The sequence below is a fragment of the Phoenix dactylifera genome, unplaced genomic scaffold (genome assembly GCF_009389715.1).
Source record: "Phoenix dactylifera cultivar Barhee BC4 unplaced genomic scaffold, palm_55x_up_171113_PBpolish2nd_filt_p 000403F, whole genome shotgun sequence".
Taxonomy (NCBI): Eukaryota; Viridiplantae; Streptophyta; class Magnoliopsida; order Arecales; family Arecaceae; genus Phoenix; species Phoenix dactylifera.
The window spans coordinates 228,770-253,455 of NW_024067845.1; the positions used below are offsets into that span (position 1 = coordinate 228,770).

Genomic DNA, 24,686 nt, shown 5'->3' on the forward strand with positions numbered 1-24,686 from the left:
TAAGGTATTGTTTTTATATTGTTAATATATTTGTTGTAGTGAACTATATATAGAAAATAATAGAGTAAAAATGTAGCACTTAAATCATTTTTAAATAATATATTTATATTTAATATATTTTAATTTAAAAATAATATATGTTTAATAATCTATTTAAATTTGAATAAAAATAATAGCAATATATATCTAAATAGATATATGATTCGTATAGATTTAAGTTATAGTATATCAACCAATAGATATTTCTTACAACTGCTATACTTTTTCTAGGGTTTTAAAGATAGTACTTCTCCTAAGATATTACTTTAGAACACGGAGGGGATATACAAATACAAATTATATATCGCCAAAGGAAGAAAATGCATTGACGAACCCCTTTTATTTTTAATAAAAATTCTATTATGATCGGATGGCCAATGTTGGACTCGTCTACCAGATTGGACCTTGTATGGTATTCTGCTTATGAAACCATGTGGCCCTGCGGTTTAGCCTTAAAAATTTTTTCTACCCCAATTTTTTAATTTAATCGCCTCCAACATCATCTCCGGATTCCTTCTTTCCTTGCTGCGTAATCGGAGAGAAAAATTTCGCTTGCAATCTCCCCACAAAATCCTTCCCCTTTCCTTCTAGGGTTTTCTTTCTATACCCTTCCCCTGTACTTCCTTCTCGGTCTCAGCTCTCCTCTGAGCTCTTATTAGGGTTTTGCTCTGGAATCCGCCTAGGGTTTTGGGTCTCCGGCCATGAGCTTGCGGATTTCATCTCTGAATTGAGGTGGGGGGCGTAGATAGAGGTATTGGAAGTCAAGTTGAAGCGGTGGGAGCAAGAGAGAGGAGGAGAAGATGATTACGGAGAAGGCCGGTTGGATTCGGCATGAGGGGATGCAGATCTTCTCCATTGACATCCAAGCGGGCGGTCTTAGGTTCGCAACCGGTGGGGGAGATCACAAGGTGAGATTTTTGTGTCGAAATCCGTTTTGGTTGTCCGCAGATTTGAAGTGATCTCATGGATTATAGTCGTCTTTTCAGGTGTTCTTTCACTCCCATGTAGTACCTTCTTAAACGATTTGGCAGTAGTCTACTTGAGTACTATTCCGCTTCTTGATTTAAATGAATTCTTATTTTAAGAGTAATAATACTCTCTGTTTTGTCTTTATTTAAGTTTGGTAGATTGAGGAGATGATGATTTATCTAAGAAATTTAATGAATTGTGTATAATTTTCAGTATCGATAAAATTCTTAGTAGGTATGTGTTTTCTGGATGTTTGCATATGTCAAGTGCATTTCGTACATGCCTTTTTGATTAATTTTATAATAAAAAAAATCTCTCTTGTACTTTTGTATGTTCATGTGAATTTGTAGTTAATTATTTATGCAAGATTTAAATTCTGAACATCTTGATGACAGGCATAAACAAAATGTAATTTGATGATGACAGACTGAAAGATGTGATGAATGTCTAAATATTAGTCCCCACTGACCTTTCTTTTAGCTCTTTTAGCTTAAACCTATTTCTATTTTCCGGACATGCATTTCATGTTATTATACCACTTCTGTCCATTAGTTCGTTTCCTGAAATAAGTTATCTTCTGGAATATTGTTCGTAAATGTGCTACAACTTTGTAGATGTTTATGGTTGTCTTAAAGAGCACTGCAGATTAACCTGTTGATTGAATAGCTGCTGCGTTGATGTTACATTTCACACTTGGGTTGCATGATGCATTAGCACATGTGTATCTTGATCATCTGTTGGCAACTTCTTGATGTAGGTTCGAATATGGAACATGAAGTCAGTGGGGATGGACTCTGACGGCGACCAGTCAACCCAAAGTTTACTGGCAACTCTCCGTGATCACTTTGGATCTGTGAATTGTGTCAGGTGGGCTAAGCATGGCCGTTATCTTGCTTCTGGGTCCGATGATCAGGTAATTCTCATTCATGAGAGAAAACCTGGATCAGGCACGACTGATTTCGGTAGTGGAGAGCCTCCAGATGTAGAGAATTGGAAAGTCATCATGACTTTAAGGGGTCACACTGCAGATGTGGTAATTACCTGCTCCCACTTCTTTTGATATCTGCTTTGTTTTGCTTCAGCTGATGAAGCTTATTGACTTTTAAATTCTTTTTTTAATCAAAACCTTAGATTGAAGTATGCCTAACAGAGGAGTTTTTCTTTTCTCAATGCCTGAAGTAGGTGGATCTTAATTGGTCTCCAGATGACTTAACATTGGCTAGCGGCAGTTTGGATAATACCATTCACATATGGAACATGACTAATGGCATATGCACTGCTGTCTTGAGAGGGCACTCCAGCTTGGTTAAAGGAGTTGCTTGGGATCCTATTGGCTCATTTATAGCGAGTCAATCAGATGACAAGACTGTCATCATATGGCGCACAAGTGACTGGAGTCTTGCTCATAGGACAGAAGGACACTGGGCAAAATCTGTATGCGACATATAAGCTTTTTTTATTTTATTTTATTTTTTTTGATATAAACCCATGCTTACAGAATAGTGGCCCTTTTCAGCTTGGTTCAACTTTTTTCAGGCGGCTTGGGTGGTCACCTTGTGGCCATTTTATCACTACCACCCATGGCTTTCAAAAACCTAGACACTCCGCACCTGTGCTAGAAAGAGGTGAATGGTCTGCTACTTTTGACTTTCTAGGCCACAATGCGCCTGTTATTGTTGTAAAGTTCAACCATTCTGTGTTTCGGAAGCATTTCTCCATTGGTCAGGAGGCAAAGGCTGCACCTGCTGGATGGACCAATGGAGCCTCTAAGACTCCAGCAAAAGAGCTACAACCATATAATGTCATTGCTATTGGAAGTCAGGATCGCACTATAACTGTATGGACAACAGCGAGTGCCCGTCCTCTATTTGTTGCCAAACATTTTTTTACACAGAGTGTTGTTGACTTGTCATGGTAAATGGCTCTATCTTGTTGACACAATCATGATACTCCATTTATGACTTGTTATGTATCTGATTCTTTCCCTTAAACCTAAGATTCACCTTTTCTAAAACAGGAGTCCAGATGGGTATGCACTTTTTGCTTGCTCCTTGGATGGAACAGTGGTTACTTTCCATTTTGAAGTGAAGGAGCTGGGGCATAGGTTAACTGATGCTGAGCTGGATGAGTTGAAGAGAAGTCGATATGGTGATGTCAGAGGAAGGCAAGCAAACTTAGTTGAAAGCCCGGCACAGTTATTGCTAGAGGCTGTGTCTGCAAAGCAATCAGCTAACAAGAAAGGGGCATCCGATGTTCTAGAAAATCAGACTCCTGGAAAGTCTTCTGCAGATACTGCAAACCAAATTGGCAGCCACTCAATTCCAAAGGCTTCCGAAAACCAAGTGGAAGATGGAAAGAAAAATGGAATGGCCAGTGGTGATGGTTTAAATAAAATTGCATCTGCCCGGATTAGTAGTCCTGTAAAGCAAAGAGAATACCGGCGTCCTGATGGACGAAAACGAATAATTCCAGAAGCACTTGGAGTTCCCGCCCATCAGGAAAATATCTCTGGTGTGGCCCAAGCTCAGCAGGTGGATTTTTCTTCCTTAGCCTTGGGTCAACAAAAGGATGATCATGGAGTGCTTCCTGCTGATAGTGGAATAAAGGAAGCTTCCCTTAAGAGACCATTTAGTGGAAGCTCTGATGCTGGAAAATGCAACAGTTGTGGGCCAAAAGAGCGTTCTGGTGTCACTGCAAGGGCTAACATTAATGAAAGTCTTGTTATTGAGAAGGCACCAACCTCAGCTAGAAATGATGGAAGGATCAATGTAGAATATTCAGGGTCAATATGCATGCCGGGTACTCTGGCTTCGTGCAATGCTCTTTCTATTCGGGTATTTAGTAAGAAAGATAATGATGACAGCTTACTACTTTGCTTGGAAGCTAAGCCTATAGAAAGGTCTGTGCATGACATAATTGGTGATGGAAATGCCTTTGTTACAAAGGAAACTGAAATAACGTGCATGAAAGGAACTCAGACTCTTTGGTCTGATCGTATATCTGGAAAAGTAACTGTCTTGGCTGGGAATGCCAATTTTTGGGCTGTTGGTTGTGAAGATGGCTGCCTACAGGTACTTTTGCAATTATCTTATGCTTGATGAATTATTATTGAAGTAATAAAATTCAATTGAACTCTAAATATATGATTTATGCTTTATGTCGCTCTTATTTGACAGTGATTGTTTGTGACTATAATTTACCAAAGAACAGGAAAAGTGCCCGATTTATGTTTCTCGATAGCTTGAGATTAGTTCCACATGGAGTGCATTAAGACAAATTGGAGTTATAGGCATATAATATGATTATATTCTTTTTGGTCAATTTTACTGAGACAAATATGCTTTTGAAGAATTTTTGATATGTAAAGTGGGCAAATTGCCCAAATGGTTGTAGGTGGTGAACCTTAGGTATTCCCCTGAAGTATGTGTCCAATATTAGTCACTTTGTGTATAGAAACTAGTAATCATAGTTAGGAAACTAGCACTGGAAACATGCAATTTCATCTGATGTTTTGATTTAGTGAATGAACAATGAGATTAGAGGTATGAAGTGCCCTATTTGATAGTGTGATAGGCGCTCCATTGTATTTACTTCCATTGTCAATATTTCTTAAAAATGGAAATACTTTCATGGTTCCAATTATCATTTAGAAATTTATTTTTTTAATCAGGCATGATATAGATGACTAGCCATGCAAAGCCTTCCACATTATATATAGATAAGGTACACATGATAATTCATGTGTAGAACCTTTCATTGGTGGCATAATGGAAGCAAGAAAATAGTATAATATGCTGAGTTCATTTAATCTTGTAGACAGCATGTACCATTTAACTACTGTTAAAGTTCAACTTCCTGAAAATATTTACAATTCGATTAGAGAAAGCATCTGTACTATTGGCTGTACCTTTACAAATAGTTATTCTCTTTCATGAATTTTGTGACTACATAAACCATATGGCCGTATAACTGTATAACTTGGTACATTTACCATTAGTTAACTCTCAAACTAGTGAATGTGTTAACTAAAGCTGACCTGAAGTAGTTTGAATGAAGCTTGATAGTTATGGTTGTGGTTATGCTATACTAGTGTTTGGTACATGTTCTGTGTGTGAGATAAAGTATGGATGATTGTTATTCCCCCATTTAGTTTGAAACTTTTCTGCTAATTGGGTAACTTGATAAGTGTATACAAATTTTTGGATGTACTCAATGTATTAAAAAGAGGAAAACATAGTTGATGCATTAAAAAGTGGAAAACAATTATGTAATGGTTGGAGGGATTCATCACGGATAGAGGATAGCGGGTTTAGTGGCTTTTTTTTAATGTTTTCTTCCTTGGAGTAAAAACTGAAATAAGTGAGATGAATTTATTAAACATGGGAGTGACTACAGATGTGGGGATAGTGGAAAGCTGTCAGGGCAAGAGAATTTGCACCATGTTAGTAAAGGATGTAAAAGTGTCCATGTCCAGCTTGAGTCATTCACCAAGCACGTGACTTGATGAAGCCCATGCTGACCTTGTGTTATTGGAACTAGAAGCTTTCATGCTATTTTTGATAAGGTAGTGAGCTAGTAACAGTCTTATGCATAGCATGTTTTATACATTTGCAGTTAAATGCACTCTCTTTCCTCTATAGGTAAAGGAGACTGCTGTGCATAAGCCATAACTATTCATTGTTTTCTTTATGTTAACTCTACCAAATGATGTGCATGCTACCGATCTCCTCGTCTATTTCTCTTTATTTCATGTTTTAGATAGAATTAAGACAAACAAGAATGTCTCTATTAGAAGGTATGCAAAATTATTAATTCTTAACAGCTTCCATGATGCTCATGGCTTCATTGTTGGTTACTGATAAAGCCATTTTGGTTTTCATGGAGATTACATACATACATAAAACACAAATTTTACTTTTGCAAACTGCCAACCAAGCAGCTGGCTTAAAAGGTGGAAAATGGCTACAGAATACACTTGTCTATGAGACTACAGTAGATGCATTTAAGTGCCTATCACAGTAGTATAGATAGATAGATGGATAATATATTTTACACGTGAATTATTCATATGCAAAAGATGGATGGATGGATGAATAGATAGATGTGATGAATGGATGGACGGATGGATGGATGGATGGAGATGGATAGATGGATTAATATAGATAGATAGATAGAAAATATATTTTACAATGTGAATTATTTATATGTCAAGATGGATGGCTGGATAGTTATCTATGTTGCATGCAAGAATCATTGAATCGGTACTGGTAGACATACCAGTCGGCCACCGGACCAGTTCGGTACCGGTTCGGACCGGTTCGAACCGGTATCAAACCGGTACCACTGGTTCGGCCTCCAAAAGCCCAACAAAATTTGATCTGGCCGGTATTGGCCGGTATTGGCTGGTGGGGGTTGGTTCAGACTGGTATAGGCCGGTATGGGCCGGTACCATTTTCCACCGCTGTACCGAACCGATCAGGGACTGGTCCGGTACGGGCTGAACCGGCCAGTATAGGCCCGTTCAGCATACTACGATTGCATGGATTTTTTTTTTTATAATAATTGTTTTACAAATTGTTGAAAGGAATCCATTCACAGTATAGTTAAGCCTCTTATGGAAAATAAGGCAAATTTACATACTACCTTCTGGCCTCACCTCTATATGTGCTATATTGATCTCGTACATCTTTAGGAATCTAAGCCATGTTATCATCATGTAGCACTAAGTTTTATTCATAATTGTTTCTGGAAATTGTTACAAGGAATCAATTCACAATATAGTTCAGTCTCTTATGGAAAATAAGTCAACTTTACATACTACCTTCTAGTCTCACCTCTATTTGTGCTATTATTGATCCCGTCATCTTTAGGAATCTAAGCCTGTAATCATTAAACTTTATATAAATCAAAAATATGTTTTGATGTCAAATTGATGCTCTATGAAAAGAGCAAATTGAGCCCATGGGTCTATCAATTATTCTGTTCATTTAACTTGAACTTTATTCAAAATAAACTGTTGTGAGGTCATATTAGTTTAAATATGAGAAAAAACATGTATTATTGCTTTAACTACCTGATCCGTTGGTATCTTTCACTAATCTTACTTCCTTTCAAGCCCTATTCTACTGGACTTTTTGGATATTTGATAAATATCCATGGTTTATTGAATCTCATTTGGGATTATTCATAATTTCAGATCTTTTGTTTCTTGCTTTTTTTGTTGCTAAAACGGATGATTCATACAATTCTAGTATGGATACATCCAAGAAGGTCAAAATACAATATATTTCGGAACGCACAAGGCAACTTCATCTCCCCAACTCGAAGGGTGTCTCTAGAGTGGTTGGCTACACACGAGGCCATGCAGTCTGCAACCCCGTTGGCCTTTCTGTAGACATGCTTAGCCTGGAAGGCCACTCCGTCAGAGACCATGGCTCGGATGTTACGGATCAGGGGGTGGCACCTGCGCCTACCGCCGGCAATCTATTGGACCCAACCAATGACTGTAGCCGAATTCCCCTTAAGTAGTACCGCACTAACCTGCAACACGCCGTGCATAACCTAGATCGACCTATGCCGCCCTCAGCTCAGCCTCCAGGACCGAGGTATCGAAGATTTGACAACCACCAGCCACAATCACCTTGGAGTTCGAGCGTTTGATAACAAAGCCTGCACTTTTCTTGCCGTCATCCAGCACACATCCATCGAAATTGACCTTGAGAAAATTCGGAGGTGGGAGCTCCTAGGTGAAGAGTACCATCCGAGACGTTACACAAGCAGAAGTAGAGCTCCAGGTGTTTCGAGCTATCAAAGGTCCATCTAACAGATCTGCCTGACTAATTTCCGCCGCCTGACCCCGAGCCTGCTCCACAACAATCTCCGGAGAAGGACAACTCTCACTAAAAGTCCAGGCATTCTTGGCTAGCCAGATCTGATAAGTAGTATAAGTTACCCCAATAGCCGCCTTTCCAAACTACGGGACGACGACCCACCGTCTAAGCACCTGCAGGAAGGACGCCGAGTGAGTTTGAACATCTAGCAGGGTCGCAGCTAGCCTCCAGATCCTCCTAGCACGCTCACACTAGAATAGGGTGTGGTCCATAGTCTCATCCACCTGGTACTTAGGGCACTGGGGGTGAATGCCTAGTGCTCTCCCATACAACACCACTCTCGTTGGGAGCTGACCCCATACCACCTTTCAGAGGAATAAGGCCACCCTCGGGTGGAGACCAAACCGCCAGATCCAAGCACAATCCAGCCTCGGTCGCTGCTCACTCTGGAGTAAGTGATAGGCATCACCCACTCTGACCCTAGGTTTGCAAGACGTACTCCATACCCTAATGTCCGGACTGGCACACTTTGGAACTAGAATTAACCAAATTCTTTCTACAAGATGGTCCCCAAACAGTTGACCGACCTGGGTGGTATCCCATCCAACCCTTCTGGACGAAGATCGCAGATTCGAAGTCTATTCGAGGTCTCGACGTTGACCATGGTCGGCCAGAGCTTCACCGGGAGCGAGTTCACCCAAGGGTCCACCACATTCATGCTCTGCTTGTCACCGATTAGCCACCTGGAGTTAGCCATAGCCATAGGCACATACCTGCGGATCTTCTGCCAAATATAGGAGCACCTCGCCCCTTTGAGTTGCCTCACTAGTCCATGCAGGGCCGTATCGGGCTATCATCACCTAACTCTAGAAACACTGTAGCTTTAAGACAAATTTCATCGCATGCCGGGCAATCAAAGCCTCTCTCCTCATCAGAAAAGACTGTACGCCCAACCCTCCCTCGCGGGTCGGCTGGAATATCGTCTCTCAAGACACCATATGCACACCGTGGTCGCCACCATAAAATTCCCAGAGGAAACTCCGGAGGAGCCTCTCGATCCTCGTCAACATAGTCTTCAAAACTATAGTATTGAACATAAGGTATATAGGCATAGAACTCAGGACTGGTCTAATCAGAGTCACTCTGTCCATCATGGACAACGAGGCTGCCCTCTAACCCTCTAGCTGCTCCTGGACATGCTGTACCAAACCGAGGCACTCCAACACCCATAGTCTCTTCCCAGTAATGGGGATGCCCAATAGCTCCAAGGCCCTTCATGCTCCCTCATGCTAAGAATCCCTCTGATCTCCTGCCTTACCCACGTCTCCGTCTTCGGATTGAAGCAAATGGTTGACTTGTGGAGATTCACCTTCTGTCCTGACGCCTCGTAGCATGGAATGCCGTACCGGCTGGTACGGGCCGGTACGTACCGGTCCGGCCGTGGACCGGTACCGGAACGGATAAAAAATCGGTATTTCCCATTTTTTATCCGAACCGGCCGGTACGGATGCGTACCGGCCGGTTCGGAGCCCGTACCGGCCGGTACCGGCCTCGTACCGGTGCGAACCGGCCGGTTCGCACCGGTACGATTTTTTTTTTTAGAACCACAGCGCCGCGCGCTGTGGTTTTTGAAACCACCGCGTACCGGCCGGTACGGGACCGGTACCAGCCGTTACGTACCGGACCGGTACCGTACCGGTCCGGCCGGCCACCGGTACGCCGACCGGTACCGGTACGGCGGACCTTGCCTCGTAGTAGTCTCTAAAACCCTTCTAAGGGCCCGCACATCCCTCATCCTTGCTCTAGCCAAAAGAAGGCAGTCATTTGCAAAAAGAAGATGAGAGATTGGTCGGGCTCTGAGGGCTGGAACATAAGCCTCCAACTCTCGCTCCCGATAAGCAACTTGTAGGGCTCGAGAAGGCACATCGGCATAGATAATAAACAGATACGAGGACAGAGGACAACCCTGGCGAAGCCCAATAGTAGATCAGAAGAAAGGTGACGACGTGCTATTGACCAAGATAGAGGACGGCTCCTGCATGCATCCTAGTTGCTAGGCAATCCAAGTCTCGTGAAAGCCAAAGCTCTCCATCGCTCGCCCGAGGAAGCACCAACGGATCCTATCATAGGCTCTCTCTATGTCAAGCTTCACCGCCATATAGCACTGTCGCCTCCGGGCGCGATGCAGGTCCCATATCATCTTCTAGGCGATTATAATGTTATCGGTGATGCTTCGACCTCCTACAAAAGCTTCTTGTTCCTGAGATATAAGACCAGGTAGAATGGGCTTCATCCTACCCGCTAGAATCTTGGTTACCACTTTGTAAAGGGTAGTGCAAAGACTAATGGGCCTGTAGTGGCTGGGCTCTGTCGCATCCTGGCGCTTCAGAGTTAGGATGACGAAGATAGCCTTTTAGTCGTCGGCTATGACTGCCGTACTGAAAAACAACTAGACCGCCTCCACCACCGCCCTCCCGACAATGCACTAGTACTTCCTAAAGAAGAAAGGGGGAAAGTCGTCCGGCCCTGGGGGCTTTATCCTCCGCCAGGTCCTATACAACCCCCCTCACCTCCAATTCTGACACTGACCTGATCAAGACTGCATTGTCCGCCCCCCCATCTCAGCATCCGATTGCGGAAAATAGACAACACCTAGACGTAAAAAAAGGACCAAAACTTGCCCGATCATTTTCTCCTCCTCCACTCGCTTCCCTACCCCATCTCTTAAGGACCATATCATGCCCCTCTGCCTCATGAGGATAGTCAATTGGTAGAAGAAGCGAGTATTCCTATCCCCCTCTTTGAACTACTGGACTCTGGACTTCTGTCTCTAGAAAACCTCCTGCTGCCACAAAAGGGAGTGATGCATGGCCAACCTTTGCCGTAGAATAATCATGTCGGCCTTCGGAAGCCCGCCTAGTCGCTCCTCCATCCCCTGGAGGTCCGCAATGGACGCCTCCACCTTCTCCAACCTCCTGAAGATATTGCCTACTACCTCACGGTTTGCATGTGCGTTTGTACTAGTATTTCAGATAAACAAAATAGATTATCTCTATAGTATCCAAGCAAGCCCAATTCATTTGGAAAGAGCAGTTTTTAAGTTACAAGTATGTAACCAAATCAAAGGCAGTAATGAACTAGAGGTATATGATTATATTGTTGTCTTCACAAAAGTGTAAAGCTATGACTCGTAATGGAATTATATTTTATTCTCTGGGCACTCATATAATCACATCTAATTTCTGGATGACTTAATATAATTGACATTTATAACTCATGCTCATCATGAAGTCTTAGTGGACTTCCTGTAAACCTAACTAAATTCTTATAATTAGATATCTTCTTATTTTGCTCTTCAAATTTCAGAAATTGCTATATGAAGATTTATTCCATCAATGTAGTAGTCAGATTTCACTATGCTACCTTGCACCAACAAATCTCATTTAATGTTTGCCAATTGGTTGACATGCTTTGAAAACCCAAGTGCTTGTCATATTTACTATGCTTAAAACCACTAGTTAAAATTAGAAATGATGTACGTCGGTCTCTTTTAGAATAATAATATGATAATGAACACCAGATATAAAATTGTGCTTCAGTGCTAACAAGCCATAATATATGTTTGCGCCTTCTATATTATTGGTTGTTGTTCTTGAGATGCCCCTCTAAATGTCATATCTTTTCCATTAATGCCATGCAAGGTAATTTTAGGTTTTCCTTTCCACTTTTGCGCCCTTCAATCTAATTGTTAGATACCCAGTTCGTTGAGATCGTCTCTTGTCTAAAGTCCAGTTGGCCAATTGTAGGCACCTTATATTCTCTATTAGTGCTATTCTAAAGCTACCTTTGGTATGTTTTACCACATATCCAGGCCATCATCCTCAAATTTGGTTGTTCATAATATGTCCACCAGTTCATATCTTTCTCTGCCTAGAATTTTAAGGTACATCCTAACATCCTAGCAACTATATAGAAGAGAGAATATTTTCCACCTTTTTGAACCTGAAATATCGCTAATCACTATTGCTTTCCTTGAAAGTTTGCAAAATTTTATCTCACTGGAAATATCATGGAAATTCACATTTTACTTAAATTACCTGAAAACAATAACTCTGGTGGATTGGAATTTCTTGGAGAAATTCCTCATAGGCTTCTCTACATGCAGTCTTCTGTCAATCGCTTTTCCACTCTCCAATTTATTACCCTCGTAGCCTTCCTATTTGATTTGCTCGAGATTCATCAAAAGATTTTCTTTTCTTTAATGCAACCCAACTTCTATGCTTTGCACCTGTTTCAGGAGACCACTCTTTTGACAAATACCAAATATTTACTCTCTTTCACATTGATTTGGATCATTCATATCAAATTTGGATATTAGCTCCATATTAGATTTCAAGCCCACATGAATTCCAAGTCTTAAAACAACATCCATCATATTCCATGCTAAATCCCAACTCAGTTGTTTAATGCCTTAGATGTTGGAAATATGTGGTCTCACATTCTGTAGAATTGATACGCTACGTACCAAGTGATCCAACAATTCAATTATTTTTTAAAGAGGTAGAACTCTCTCTCTGTCTCCTCATTAGAACCATTCTAAAATGATGATTATGGGGTGCCCAAAACAACTCTCCTCCATCAGTCATGACATTTTATCTCATGATGAATTTTCCCACTTATCTAACTTGGTATCCTCCATCTATTTCTATGAATGACATGCAATGCATTTGAATGAGCCAAGCAGGTGATGGTCGTGGTGTACATGAAGCCCAGCATGGTGATCGAGGTCACACAGTGCCAAGCCTACAATGTCATTCAAGGCCTTGGTTAAAATTCTACCATGTTAAGCCAAGTTAAGCCTTATGCATGACCTTTGCCGCATAGACTTTAGATAAACTTTGACTACCTGATATATGCAATGCGATGGTAACTGATATAAAATTATGCACCAAGTCTTTTTTTTGTTGCACTAACTTGACTAAATTATCTCTTAGTTTAGAAAGGAAAACTAATTTAGCACTCAACATCTTATCACTTCTCATAATGAATTAAATATTACTACATTTTCAACTTAATTGTAAGCCTCACGATCTTATAGGAAGTTGGGTTCTATTTAGACATTGACATTATTTGTGGAATAAGTAATAAGAGAAGCATCAAATCAACATCTTCTGATTCATCTACACGACACATGTTGATCTAAATTTAGATACTATTATCAGCCTATCTCTACAATTATTTTGAATCAGAATGAGTAGGTCCATGTGATTTTGCACATGCTATACTAGTTTTTGTACATGGATGTCTGTATATATATATATGCATAAATAGATGCATGCATAAATACACACTAGTTATAATGCATGGGGTTGCCAAAGATTTCATATTTGGGATAATTTGACTAAAATTTAAATTCTGAAAAAATGTGAAAAATAATTTTTTGAGTCTCTTCTTCTACAGAAGTTTAGCATGTTTTAAGCTTTTTAAGAGAGAAGTCTAATTAAGGTCATTTTTGGAATTGATAATTGAGAAATTAAGCTGCTTATATAAAGTTTAAGGATTCTTATCTACAAATATTCATGGGGAAGTTGGCCGTAGTCTTATATCATGCATTAAATTGTTTGGTATGTGATGCTTGCAAAACTTTCTGAGGTTACATTTCCAATATCACTCAACCTGTTTTGGATTTGTCAAAGAATTATTTGGATGATCTTTTGCTTGTTATTTCTAAATACATCAATTCCTTAAGTTAGCCATCACCCAAAACCTGATTCCCATTGTAGTAGAGACATGCCCAAATCTAATTATTGATGTAGGGGAACAGCTTAGGATATTGCTGATGGAACATTTTCAAGACTCATGATTAATCTGTTCATTCAAGTATGATGTGATTGTGTAGTTATTATGATGATCAGCATCATGTTTACATTCACCAAATGTTTTAGGCATCTATTAAGTTTTGTGTGTGCATACTTTCAGTGTATATGGTGCTAAACTATCTGATTTTACTCTGGATTAGTGTGAACTGGCCTTAATCCACATGCAAATTCTTCCTTAATTTGTATTTTTTCATAGCAGTTCATATTTATATAGAATGACTAAAAAGATCCTTTCTTTCCGTTCGATAAGATTTACACGAAGTGTGGAAGACGAGCAATGCCAACCATGATGATGGGATCTGCAGCAGTTTTTATAGATTGTGATGAGTGCTGGAAGTTACTACTCGTCACAAAGAGGGGATTGTTATATGTGTGGGATCTCTTTAACAGGACATGTCTTCTGCATGAGTCTCTAGCTTCTCTGGTCACTTCAAGAGAGGATTCATCAGCAAAAGATGCTGGTAACATTTTGGATTTTAGTCTGATAATGCTTATACAGCACCCTAGATACATTATATTTATGTGATCTTCATCTGGCCCCATGTCAGGCACGATCAGAGTTATATCTGCAAGGTTCTCGAGGTCTGGTTCACCCTTGGTCATTCTTGCAACTCGTCATGCATTTCTTTTTGACATGAACCTGAGGTGCTGGCTAAGGATAGCTGATGACTGCTTTCCAGCTTCAAATTATGCAAGCTCTTTCAACTTGAGTTCTATTCAGAGTGGTGAATTGGGCAAATTGCAAGTTGATGTGGGGAAGTTCATTGCAAGAAAGCCAAGCTGGAGCAGGTTTGTACACCCTATATACAGCTGGCTATTTTAAGAAACTATAAAGCAGTGATAAATCCTCATATCATAATGTTGTTCCTTACTTTAGTGTGTCAGTTGCTGGCACTTTCTGGAACTTCATATAGGCACCAATTGATTAGGGATTTTATTGTGGCCTTATGTTGTAGGGTGACTGATGATGGGGTGCAGACACGTGCTCATCTGGAGACACAGTTGGCATCAGCACTTGCATTGAGGTCACCTAATGAATATCGCCAGTGCCTGCTCTCCTATGTACGGTTTTTAGCCAGGTTAGTGTCTGTAATTTTATCCACTGTAAGTGCTTTAATAATGCTTCCCTTAATCAGCAGTATTCTAATTCGCTGCTTATTTTTTTCTACTTTTCATCTTTAAAGTTGGCAGTAGATCAATATTCAGCCAAACTTCTAGGATGCATGTTGCGTGATAAACTGATGTAACAGTGTCCTCTTTTATTGCAATCTGTTTAAAGCCAGATAAACTGGAAGCATGAATTCTTCGAAAAGTATTTATTGGTAAATAACTTGATGGTTTATTCTTAATTCAATTTTGGCAGTACTACTATCCTGTTGTTATGCTGCTGGATAATAGAATATTTGATAAGGTTAAATTCCTGGAAAGCTGTAAAGAGTTTTTTCAATTTTTTCCCTTAATGATTTAAATTCCCAGAAAGCAGCAGTATACAGACTTTAAAACAATGAGAGTGTGAGTCTTGGTGTAATGTATGGTTGCTTTATTGTTATCTAACCCCCTCCAGACCCTGCAATGGCTGGAGCCTCGAGTACTGGGCCATCCTTCTTTAATGATTTAAAACAATAGATTCTAGATAGTAGACATTTTATAAGGTGAAAAGATAAATTCCCAGAATGCAGCCTCCAAACTTCTTGATTTTTTTTCCCTTAATGTTTTAAAACAATAGTTATCTCTTTTCCCTTTAATTCCCAGCTTGTTTAGCTTCTTTTTTTTTTTGGTGCTCCATTGCTGCTCTCTGATTTGGCACTAGCTTACAAGTTACGTATCACACTTGATTTAGGCAGCTTATTATTGGACCACTCAAGTGCTTTTGGGAAACCATATAGTTCTGAATCCTGTCTTCTAGCTTGCTTACATTAATTACATTAGACCTCAGTTATAGATGGTCTAGAATTTCTGATCCCATGTGCCAATTGATGCCGCATTCCTGTGAAAGGGCTTGTAAATTTTCATGTACAGCTTTGTTAGGATACATCCTAACATGGGGGCATAGGAACTGGTCATATGTAAAATCTGCTGAGCAATGTCCTCTTTATTTTGTAATTAATGCTTCAACATTGAAAAGTTGCAATTCTAGATGTTAGTGCTGATAATCAATTTTTGGGGGTTTTGTTCTACTCCACATCTGAATTTAGCTGCAGGTTTTTGTGGCATGCAAACGACCAAACTATGTGCTTCATTCATCTGCACTTCAAGGTGTAGGCACTTAGTGGTTGTCTGCAAGCCCCAATTACCTGTAACTAAGTTCAGTTTGAAGGGAGTAGAGCAAAATTTGCTTTTTTATGTTACAGAGAAGCAGATGAATCCCGTCTGCGTGAAATGTGCGAGAGCTTTCTTGGCCCTCCCACTGGAATGGCTGAGGCTGCATCTGCTGATCCAAATAACCCAGCATGGGATCCTTACGTGCTTGTGAGGCTCTCTAAACCTTTACTTTTCATATGTTTCTGAATTCTTTTTGTAATTTAGTTTCCCAATTTTCTTATTTGCCATCAAAATCCACCGTGCAACATCTAAGTAGATTGATCCTATCTGGTACATTAAGTTGCATATAGGCAATGCCTTCTGTCATGCATGCCAATGAAAATGTCTTTGCTGGTTAGAGTTGTCATCATTCCTGATGGCATCGTTGGTTTTTTTTTTAAAAAAAAATCATGGATAACTCAACGTTCTGAGAGAATAGAACATTAATAAGCTGCTATCGGCACTATATTTTAATTGCCTTAACATTTTTTTCATGTTAATTTCTAATTGCCATTTAATCTCCCTCCTAATTTATGAATCTTTGGTGTGATTGTTGTTTCAGCGAATGGAAAAGCACAAACTCCTCAGGGAAGACATCCTTCCTGCCACGGCATCAAATCGCAAAGTCCAAAGGTTGTTAAACGAGTTCATGGATCTCCTTTCTGAGTATGAAACTGCTGAAGCAAATGCAGATCAAATGGATGTGGCCCTGCCCACAAATGATGCCAGCTCCTAGTTTGGCTTTTGTCTGTCAGCCGTACCTTTTGCCTTAACACGTTAGAATTAGTCACTTGTATGTGTTGATGTAGGGAATGCGCATAGGGAGGCAATGAAATAGTGCTGCTCCAGCTTTTGCCATAGAATAGCCTCACGACTTACCTCACTCTTAACCAGTGTTATCTCTCATACCCCATATCATAATGTAAGAGTTGGGTATGCAACAAGAAAATATTGTTAAGGAACATGATAACAATAGAAATACATTCAGTCTAATCTCATATTTCGTCTTATATACCTAAACTAGTTTATAGAATTGGTGCTCTTTGGTTAGCAATGCACTTGAATGTGGCAAGGACCGTTACAAAAATAAAAACATGATTGTTGGGGTTTTATGAGTTTCTTTAACGGCTGACGAAGTGTTCCCTAGCAGCAGGTAAGGGGCCCTCTCTATCCAAAATGTATTTTATCCAATTTGTTCCTCCTATAAATTCTAAATTTGCACAATTCCTTCTTGTTTGAGACATCTTCTATTCTTGGATGACTTGTTTTCCTACCAAACGCCAATGTATTGAAGGCTTAAATAACCAAGAGAATAAAAGCAACTTTGAATTGATTGCCAGTATGTCAACCGGTTGAGTAGGGAACATCACTGTTTTATTATCATTATCATTTATGGACCATGGTGGAAAATTCTCGGTTCAACCAGGTAGTAGCCAATACAACTCAAGTGATCGGTCGCCAGATTGCCCTCTTGAGCTATGAGTGTGCTTCTTTTCTCCTCCTCCTCCTCCTGTTTCTTCTTCTTCTCCTTCTTCTTCTCTTCTTCTTTTTTTTTTTTTTTTACAATGGCGATTCACACACAACGGATGTGGGTGTAGCCCATAAAATCAAAGAGGATAAGAGAATACAAGGACATTGGAACTAAGGAGTGGTTGTCTCAAATAAAACTTTCGGAATACTGAGCCGCAAAGAATGCCATCCAATCAGCCGTACTGTTTGGCGTTCGCCTCTCTATAGGCATGAGTGGCTCGATGGAAGGTGTACTCATTCAGGAGTCAACGGATGTCATGGATCAGTTGCATCCTGCTGGTTGCACCATTCAAATTCTGAATCGACTCGATCACCGTAGCAGAATCTTCCTCAAAGACAGGTGCGGTCCGCGCCTAGTATTCGCCTTGCGCAGGAAACTCCTTCCCACGTAGCTTTGGCCTCCACCCCGACCACAGTCTGCTCAAAGATCTGTCGATCTCCGACAGCCACAAATCTGGCCTCTTGATCTCTGATCTTTGGGTGCACTTGAACACGAACAAATTGTTGCTGATCTTTGTCAATAAGGCATAAGTGGCTGCAGGAAGAAGCTCCACTATTGATCGGAGCTGTGACATTGGCTGTCACCGTCAAGTCATATCTTGGCTGCTTGAAAGATCTTAACAATATGGCTAAGCCTCTCCCGGGCTGGTCAAAGCTCAGCCAGAGGCACATTGAAGTGACAATAGGTAAGGAACCAGTAGCAAGAATATGGCCTTCGTACTGTCAGATTATAGATCAAGCTATTGCTTAACCAATATAGTTCATGGAACATCGAAATTTACTTTGAGACTAGTTGTAGGGCAACCACTTAGAGTTTATTTAGATATTCCTACAAGATTAAGCTAAAAATTCTGCATAGATTTAGTCATCTATTTAAGCATTGCCCTATCAATCAAACGCCTTACAGCCCAAATCTTGTGGGAAGAGAAAAAAAACTCCATGGATTTTTTTTCTTTTTTTCTTTCTACAGCCCAAATGCTAGGATTTGGATTGAGATCTTAGCAGATCTGTGGAAGATGCAAGCTAGATTGACCAAGAGGCCTGATTTTTAGCTTAATCCAATAGGAATATCCAAACAGATCCTGTTGAGAAGTCGCAAAATGTCGTAGAGCCAAGGTGAATATCACCCCAATTGCTAGCTTCAACATTTAAGGCTACCCAAGATTTTGAAGCCTGACTGTGAGCCAGATGAGTAGTCCTATTTTTGGTTAACATGGGCACCTCAAAATAGTTTATTATGCCTAGTATTGCCGCAGAATCTGAACTGAGGTGGGAGTACAGCTTGGATACCCTGAGGTTGGTTAGAGATGAGCTGAGCAGGCTGGTTGAGGTGTCGGACATTGGTCTCCGTCTCTGGGCGGCCTGCAAGAAGTCTACTTGCTAGAGAGTTTTCAGTGGGGGAACTTCTGATGCTTAAGTCAGAAAATAAGGTAACATTATAGAATGAAGAGGGTTGCAGCAGAGGATAGCTCTATGAGTGATATTGTATATATGTATATTACCTATTGCGTACTATATATTGCATACTTGAGGTCTCCGGATTGCTCCCTTTATATAAGAAAGCTAGTTTTGTCATTACCTAGGCCGACGTGGCATGTAATGATGGCTAGACAACGGCCGGTGGTATGACCATGGCGCGGGGGTTAGTTTGCATGGGCGGCACGCAGTGCAGGCCTGGTGTAAGGCATGGTGCTACCGCGACTGCGAGCTGGTAGAGTTGTTGGTTGTTAGGGCTATCAATCCTTATCGATGCGTACTGATTGTTCTCCTCGGATGGTGGCTTCTTAGCTTGTCTGCTCTTGGGCTGAGGCCGAAATTTTTTACCTCGGTTTATGTTCGAGGTCAAAAAGGTCAACCTGATCCAAAGTCGAGGTGCAATATTTTTTCCATCACCTAGCATCCCAAAGTAGACATAGCAGATAAACAGTCTTAGCAGCCTGATACAATCCTTGCCATGGTTGGCCATGAAATTAACAGCTCTAGTAATATTCCTTGAGCCACTAGCCCAAGCATTAGCACTTTGGAAAACCTCCCATATGGGTGGCACGTGTCGACATTTGAAGAAGACATGGTTGAGATACTCCACTGCTAGGTTCCCTACATCGTGTGCATAAACCAGACTTCCGACCCTATGTAGCAAGAGTACTTACTTGTTGGAGACATCCGTGAGCTGGTCTCCAAACAAATAGTTGAACCCTCGGTGAATCTGTCTTCCAAAACCATATTAGATGCTGCCAATTGGAGGTGGCAGAAGGTAATCAGTCGCTTGTAGATCTACTTGTAGCTCAGTGCTTTCTTATAGCCCTCCCCCAACATGACCTTATACTCGAGTGGCATCCAACAATTGGGATTTTCATGATTCTCGTAGCTAAGTTATCAGGAAATAGATCATGAAGGCTCATTCCTTTGACTGGTTGATCCTCATCCTGCAAAAGTTTTGTAAGAGATTTATGTTGAGAGTGGCTACCAATCTGTTCAAAGGAATAAGGATGCATTTGGTTTGCAACTAGAATCAGGATCAAAATGGATTGGAATAGAAATCGAAATAACAATATGCCCCGATGCATTTGATTCATGATCAGAATCAGAATGAGATTCAAACACCAGTGGAGAGTAAGGTTCGAGTTTTGGAAGATTGGAATAATTTTCATTTTTTCTTAAAATTGAAATGGGAATGGGACTCCTCCAAACCAAAAGGCTAGAATGAAAATTACTCATTCTCATTTCTATTTCAAAGGCCAACTCCTCCTAATCAAATATGTCCTAAATTCAATCCAAAGATGGATAAGAATATCAATATAAGAACCACTTCCCACAGCCCAAATGCATCGATCTTCAATCATTGAACCATGATTGCAAATCAATTTCCAAGCTGGAGAGCTATTTCTAGGTACTCGATGATCTTTCCAAGTCTTGTTAAAGTTGTACTGATGTTTGATGGTATGAGAGCAAATATTGATTGGATGAGACAACAAGCAACAATAGCCAGGGGAAAACCGTGAGACCTCTCCAACCAACCTTTACCTCCCCAACGCCGTCCCAAACACTCCGAACAACCACCCACCAGGTCCCATTGCCACCCATATCCCACCCACACCCTGAAAGCCCGACCAATTACTATAAAAAAAAGTCACCTTTCTCCATCCCCTCACCAAAGTTTCTAACTGAACTTATTCTATCCACCTCATCCTATCCTGTGCTAAATCAGTCCCTAAAGAGACCACGCTTTGTCAAACCCCCTAGACCGAAAGCTGATGGAAAATGGACCTTTGCTCATTATCTTAACCATACCCCCAACACATCCAGGAACATCACTGGACAAAAGAAGGGAGCCCATACTAAAGTTGTGATGGTGGTGTCAGACCTCTAAAATTGAAGTGACCTAGAGCGGTTGGAGAAGAAAATCAGATGGTGCCATAACACTCCAGATAATCTTTGCAAGTATGGTCAATGTTGCTGGAAATTAGACCCGGGGGCTGCCGCGAACCGAGAAGGGAGGAGCTCCGCTGCCTGGGGCGGTGGATGGCGGTGCGTCGACGGGCGGCGTCCTCCCGGAGGATCCTGCAAAAAGCCGGTGACCGGGTTTTCCGGCGCCGGCCCTCCGAAGCTTAAGTCAGAGGGGGCTAATATGTGGGGGGAGTAAAGGAAGAGAACCTCCTTCCGTTTTTCTCCGTGTTTTTGTGTATCTATGAATCCCCCCTTTCTCTGTTTGAATGTCCTCCTTTTATAGAGGGATATAGTATTACCTGGGAGGTGACAGGGGAGTTTGTCTCCTTTTGCAATAATTGGGCACGATCGCGCTCATTAATGGCATTGGGGAGAATAAGGCTGGATCAGGCCGGAGTCAGGGAGCTGTCACGGTCGGCCAGGCCCGTTGAGGTGGTTGAACCGCCGGTCGTGGTAGGCCTGGGGTCCGTAGATGGTAAGTGCATTAATTGTTGAATGAACCGGTGGTCAGGATGAGCCATATGCTTTGATGGTTTAGTGATCCGGAGATCGTCTTGGGCCGTGTTCATTTAATGACTGAGTGCATCGGAGGCCCGAGGGGGTCTTATGCATTTATGGCAGGTCATTCCGAGTTCCCGTGGAGATCCCGTGCTTTGATGGCGGCAGATTGTAGTGGAGTCGTGTATTTAGTTGTCAGATCCTTTAGAGGGTTAGGCGGAGATTGAGTATTCGGCTAAGGCATGGGCTCAGCAGAGGTGCTGAGCCGAGTAGGTCACTTAGTGGAATGTCCCGTGGCGGGGTTGCTCCTGGTCGGCGCTTTCTAATCGAGCGCCTCTCTGGTCGGTGCTCTTCGGTCGAGCGCCTCTCTGGCCGGCGCTCTTCGGTCGAGCGCCTCTCTGGTGTCGTGACTTGGGTAATCTCCCAACAGTCAAGTTCGGCGAAAAGCCAACACCATGCCCTGCAAAAGCACAAATTAATAGCTGCACCAAATGGTACTCCCCCCGATCCCCCCACCAACACCCCGGTCTAGCAAATCCCCTCATAGCCCCGCTTAAACCCTGAAGACCTTTTAAAATTGGCATTTGCTTATGCTGTGGAAGCTGGAGCCATCTGAAGCCTACTTGCAGAAATCCTATTTGGTTCTTTAAGTGCCATATTTTAGGTTGCTCTCAAAAACTTGCAAGCGGTTCAAAGCTCCCATCTTCAGCACCACCAAATCTAACCTAAAGAAGGCCACCATGCAAACCCTACACCCAGATGAGCTCCCCCCTTAGATTCCAAACTGGCACCCATTCATGCAATTGTTTCTAACCCTCGCTGCTAAAATGGCCCATATATCTGAATATCATAACCATGTGGCGCTTGTAGAATCCTTTGGCTGCCTAATTAAAGCAGATGATGTTTGCACCACACTAGCACACAGAATTGAAAGAAGGGTTGGGTCATGGACCACAAGGCAACTAGCAAATAGAGAATTCTTCTTTTTTTTGCTTGGATAGGCAAATAGACCATTCTCATGGCTGAGGGGCACATCCGAAGTGATGGATTAACTCTCGTCGTCAATCACTGGAACCAACTTCCAGGGAGAGTGGTGGGGGAGGGCGGAGTGCTCCACACAAACTGAGGTTCAACATTTATGTCACGATCTACAATCTTCCTCTATCTGCTAGATGCCTGAAGCCATAGCAACAGTCATCTTGAGGTCAGGAGCGGCCCAATACATTTGGAGGCTAAGGTGAACTCACCAAAGAAGAGTGCCTACATCCATGTCATGGTGAACCAAGGTGACTATATAGATCCATTTTCATCAGATCCACTAACAGGTGATGAGACGATCACACAAACTTCCAAGTATCAGACAATCTTGAGATGGCTATTGTCTTTAAACGCCTTCACAAACTCAAGGGTCTAATTGAAATAGACATAAATAGGATTATCAAGAGTAAACAATAGGAAGCTCAGGTTAGTGAACAACCTTATAGATCAATGGTACCTATACTGCAGCAGCAAACTCCAATACTCATCATTCAATCTTAGATACAACAGAACTCCTTAATCCCATGATCTTTGAATGATGGTTATATTATTGAAAGGAGTGCTTTGTGGATCATGTCCAATCTAACTTAAGTAGGATTTCCCCTATCACTTTACCTATTGGGTTCAAAGCACCCAAATTTTGTTCTATGATGGGAAGGGTTACTCAAATCTATTAGAACTAGGGATATGCTCCCAAAGCAATTTACATATTTAATGTAAAGAATAGTTGAGAAATCATGCATGGCCATCTCGTATGCACATGGTCAAGTATAGTATAGGAAATGTGTCATAAATCAGCCATAAAGCTAGAAAAACGTCCACAAGTACCCAAGAGGTTTATCCAAATAGATGAAGTGTTTTCTACATAATGGATCAGATATTTCTAAATAATTAAAATTTGTTCATAGGTACGGGTGAGGTTGTGCATCGCACATATAAGGCTGCCAAAATGGATAGTTATATTGTTGAGTTCCTCATTCACAAAGTTTTGATCTCACACTAGCTAGCACCTGGGTTTGCCATCACATTGCACAGTCAAAATATTGGCAGAATCTACCAACAAAGCACTATCTGAGGTAGAGGTGTGAACCTAATACATGAGCTTGTAAGTGGTCCCTTGACCCAAAAGATGGAACATCTTGTTGTGCTCTAGAGATGACTAATTAAATATGTAGCCAAACACGGCTATCAACTATGATATTCTAGATTTTATCCTAAAAGGGAGAAGAATGGTTTTCTGAATTTAGATACAAGTGAAGATCTGGCTGTCCAACAAGAAAACCATCATAATGGTATAGTGTGAATATTAGAACAAAGATATGGTAAGATACATAATGGTATAGTAACTTGAAAAGATTTTAAAAATAATTATTTTATAAATTATTATGAGAAATAATTAATTATTTTCAAAAGAATCTTCAAGAAAATAGCTTTTATAAGAGGGAGTCTAACATGATCCAGGGTTTTAATGGGTTATAACATCATAAAATTAAGGGTCTAACAGTGCCATATTCAACGGTCATATGAGGATATTGAAATGATGGAGACTAAATTGCAAAACATAGCTTGTATAAAAATAAAGAGACAACCAGGTTTGATCCTACTCACCAAAAGGTATAGTAACACAATATGGTTCCACATCTCCGTACTGGACTATGTAGCTAATGCGTGACTAGGCAAACTTGTAGATGCTAGTCTTTAGTGAGTGGCCCACTAATGCATCTATCATTTGACATCTATCACCAAGCCAATTAGAATAAGCTTTCTATTGATTACTCTCACAAATTGGTTTAAGAAGATTATATATATATATATATATATATATATATATATATATATCCAATCGGAGAAAATATTGAACTCGAGAAATAGTTTGGATATAGGTATTAGGCTAGGTCATATAAAGTAATATGGGACCCAGGTCAATCCTAGTCTGCTTGGTTGGAATCCAAGGGAGGTTGACCGGGGATGGTGGCCACCCCTACCAATTGTACTACCTTAGATGGGACACATCTAGAAGGGAAAAAGCGAGCCTAAGGTTGGTGCCCCTACCTTCTAAAGTGCTTCTTTAGGGTGTAAGGCATGCACCTTTCCTATAAGGGGTGGCATCAAGTGGCCACCACCACTTGCTCTCAAGTTGGATTCCATTTAGGAC

General features: G+C 41.1%; 1 protein-coding gene across 1 annotated transcript; it reads left to right on the top strand.

Moving 5' to 3' along the window:
* The first annotated feature begins 424 nt into the window (after positions 1-424).
* Positions 425-17,041, top strand: LOC103720567 (protein HIRA-like). Its single transcript, XM_017846039.3, has 10 exons — positions 425-947; positions 1,766-2,041; positions 2,191-2,442; positions 2,525-2,922; positions 3,026-4,079; positions 13,968-14,178; positions 14,266-14,506; positions 14,674-14,796; positions 16,069-16,186; positions 16,581-17,041. The coding sequence occupies exons 1-10, from the start codon at positions 840-842 to the stop codon at positions 16,752-16,754; spliced, it is 2,955 nt and encodes a 984-aa protein (XP_017701528.1). The 5' UTR covers positions 425-839; the 3' UTR covers positions 16,755-17,041.
* The last annotated feature ends 7,645 nt before the right edge of the window (positions 17,042-24,686 follow it).

Coding starts and splice junctions, on each gene's coding strand:
- LOC103720567 (XM_017846039.3), top strand. CDS start 840: ATGATTACGGAGAAGGCCGGTTGGATTCGGCATGAGGGGATGCAGATC. Junction 2,443..2,524: donor AAGGACACTGGGCAAAATCT/GTATGCGACATA, acceptor GGCCCTTTTCAG/CTTGGTTCAACTTTTTTCAG. Junction 14,179..14,265: donor TTCATCAGCAAAAGATGCTG/GTAACATTTTGG, acceptor GCCCCATGTCAG/GCACGATCAGAGTTATATCT.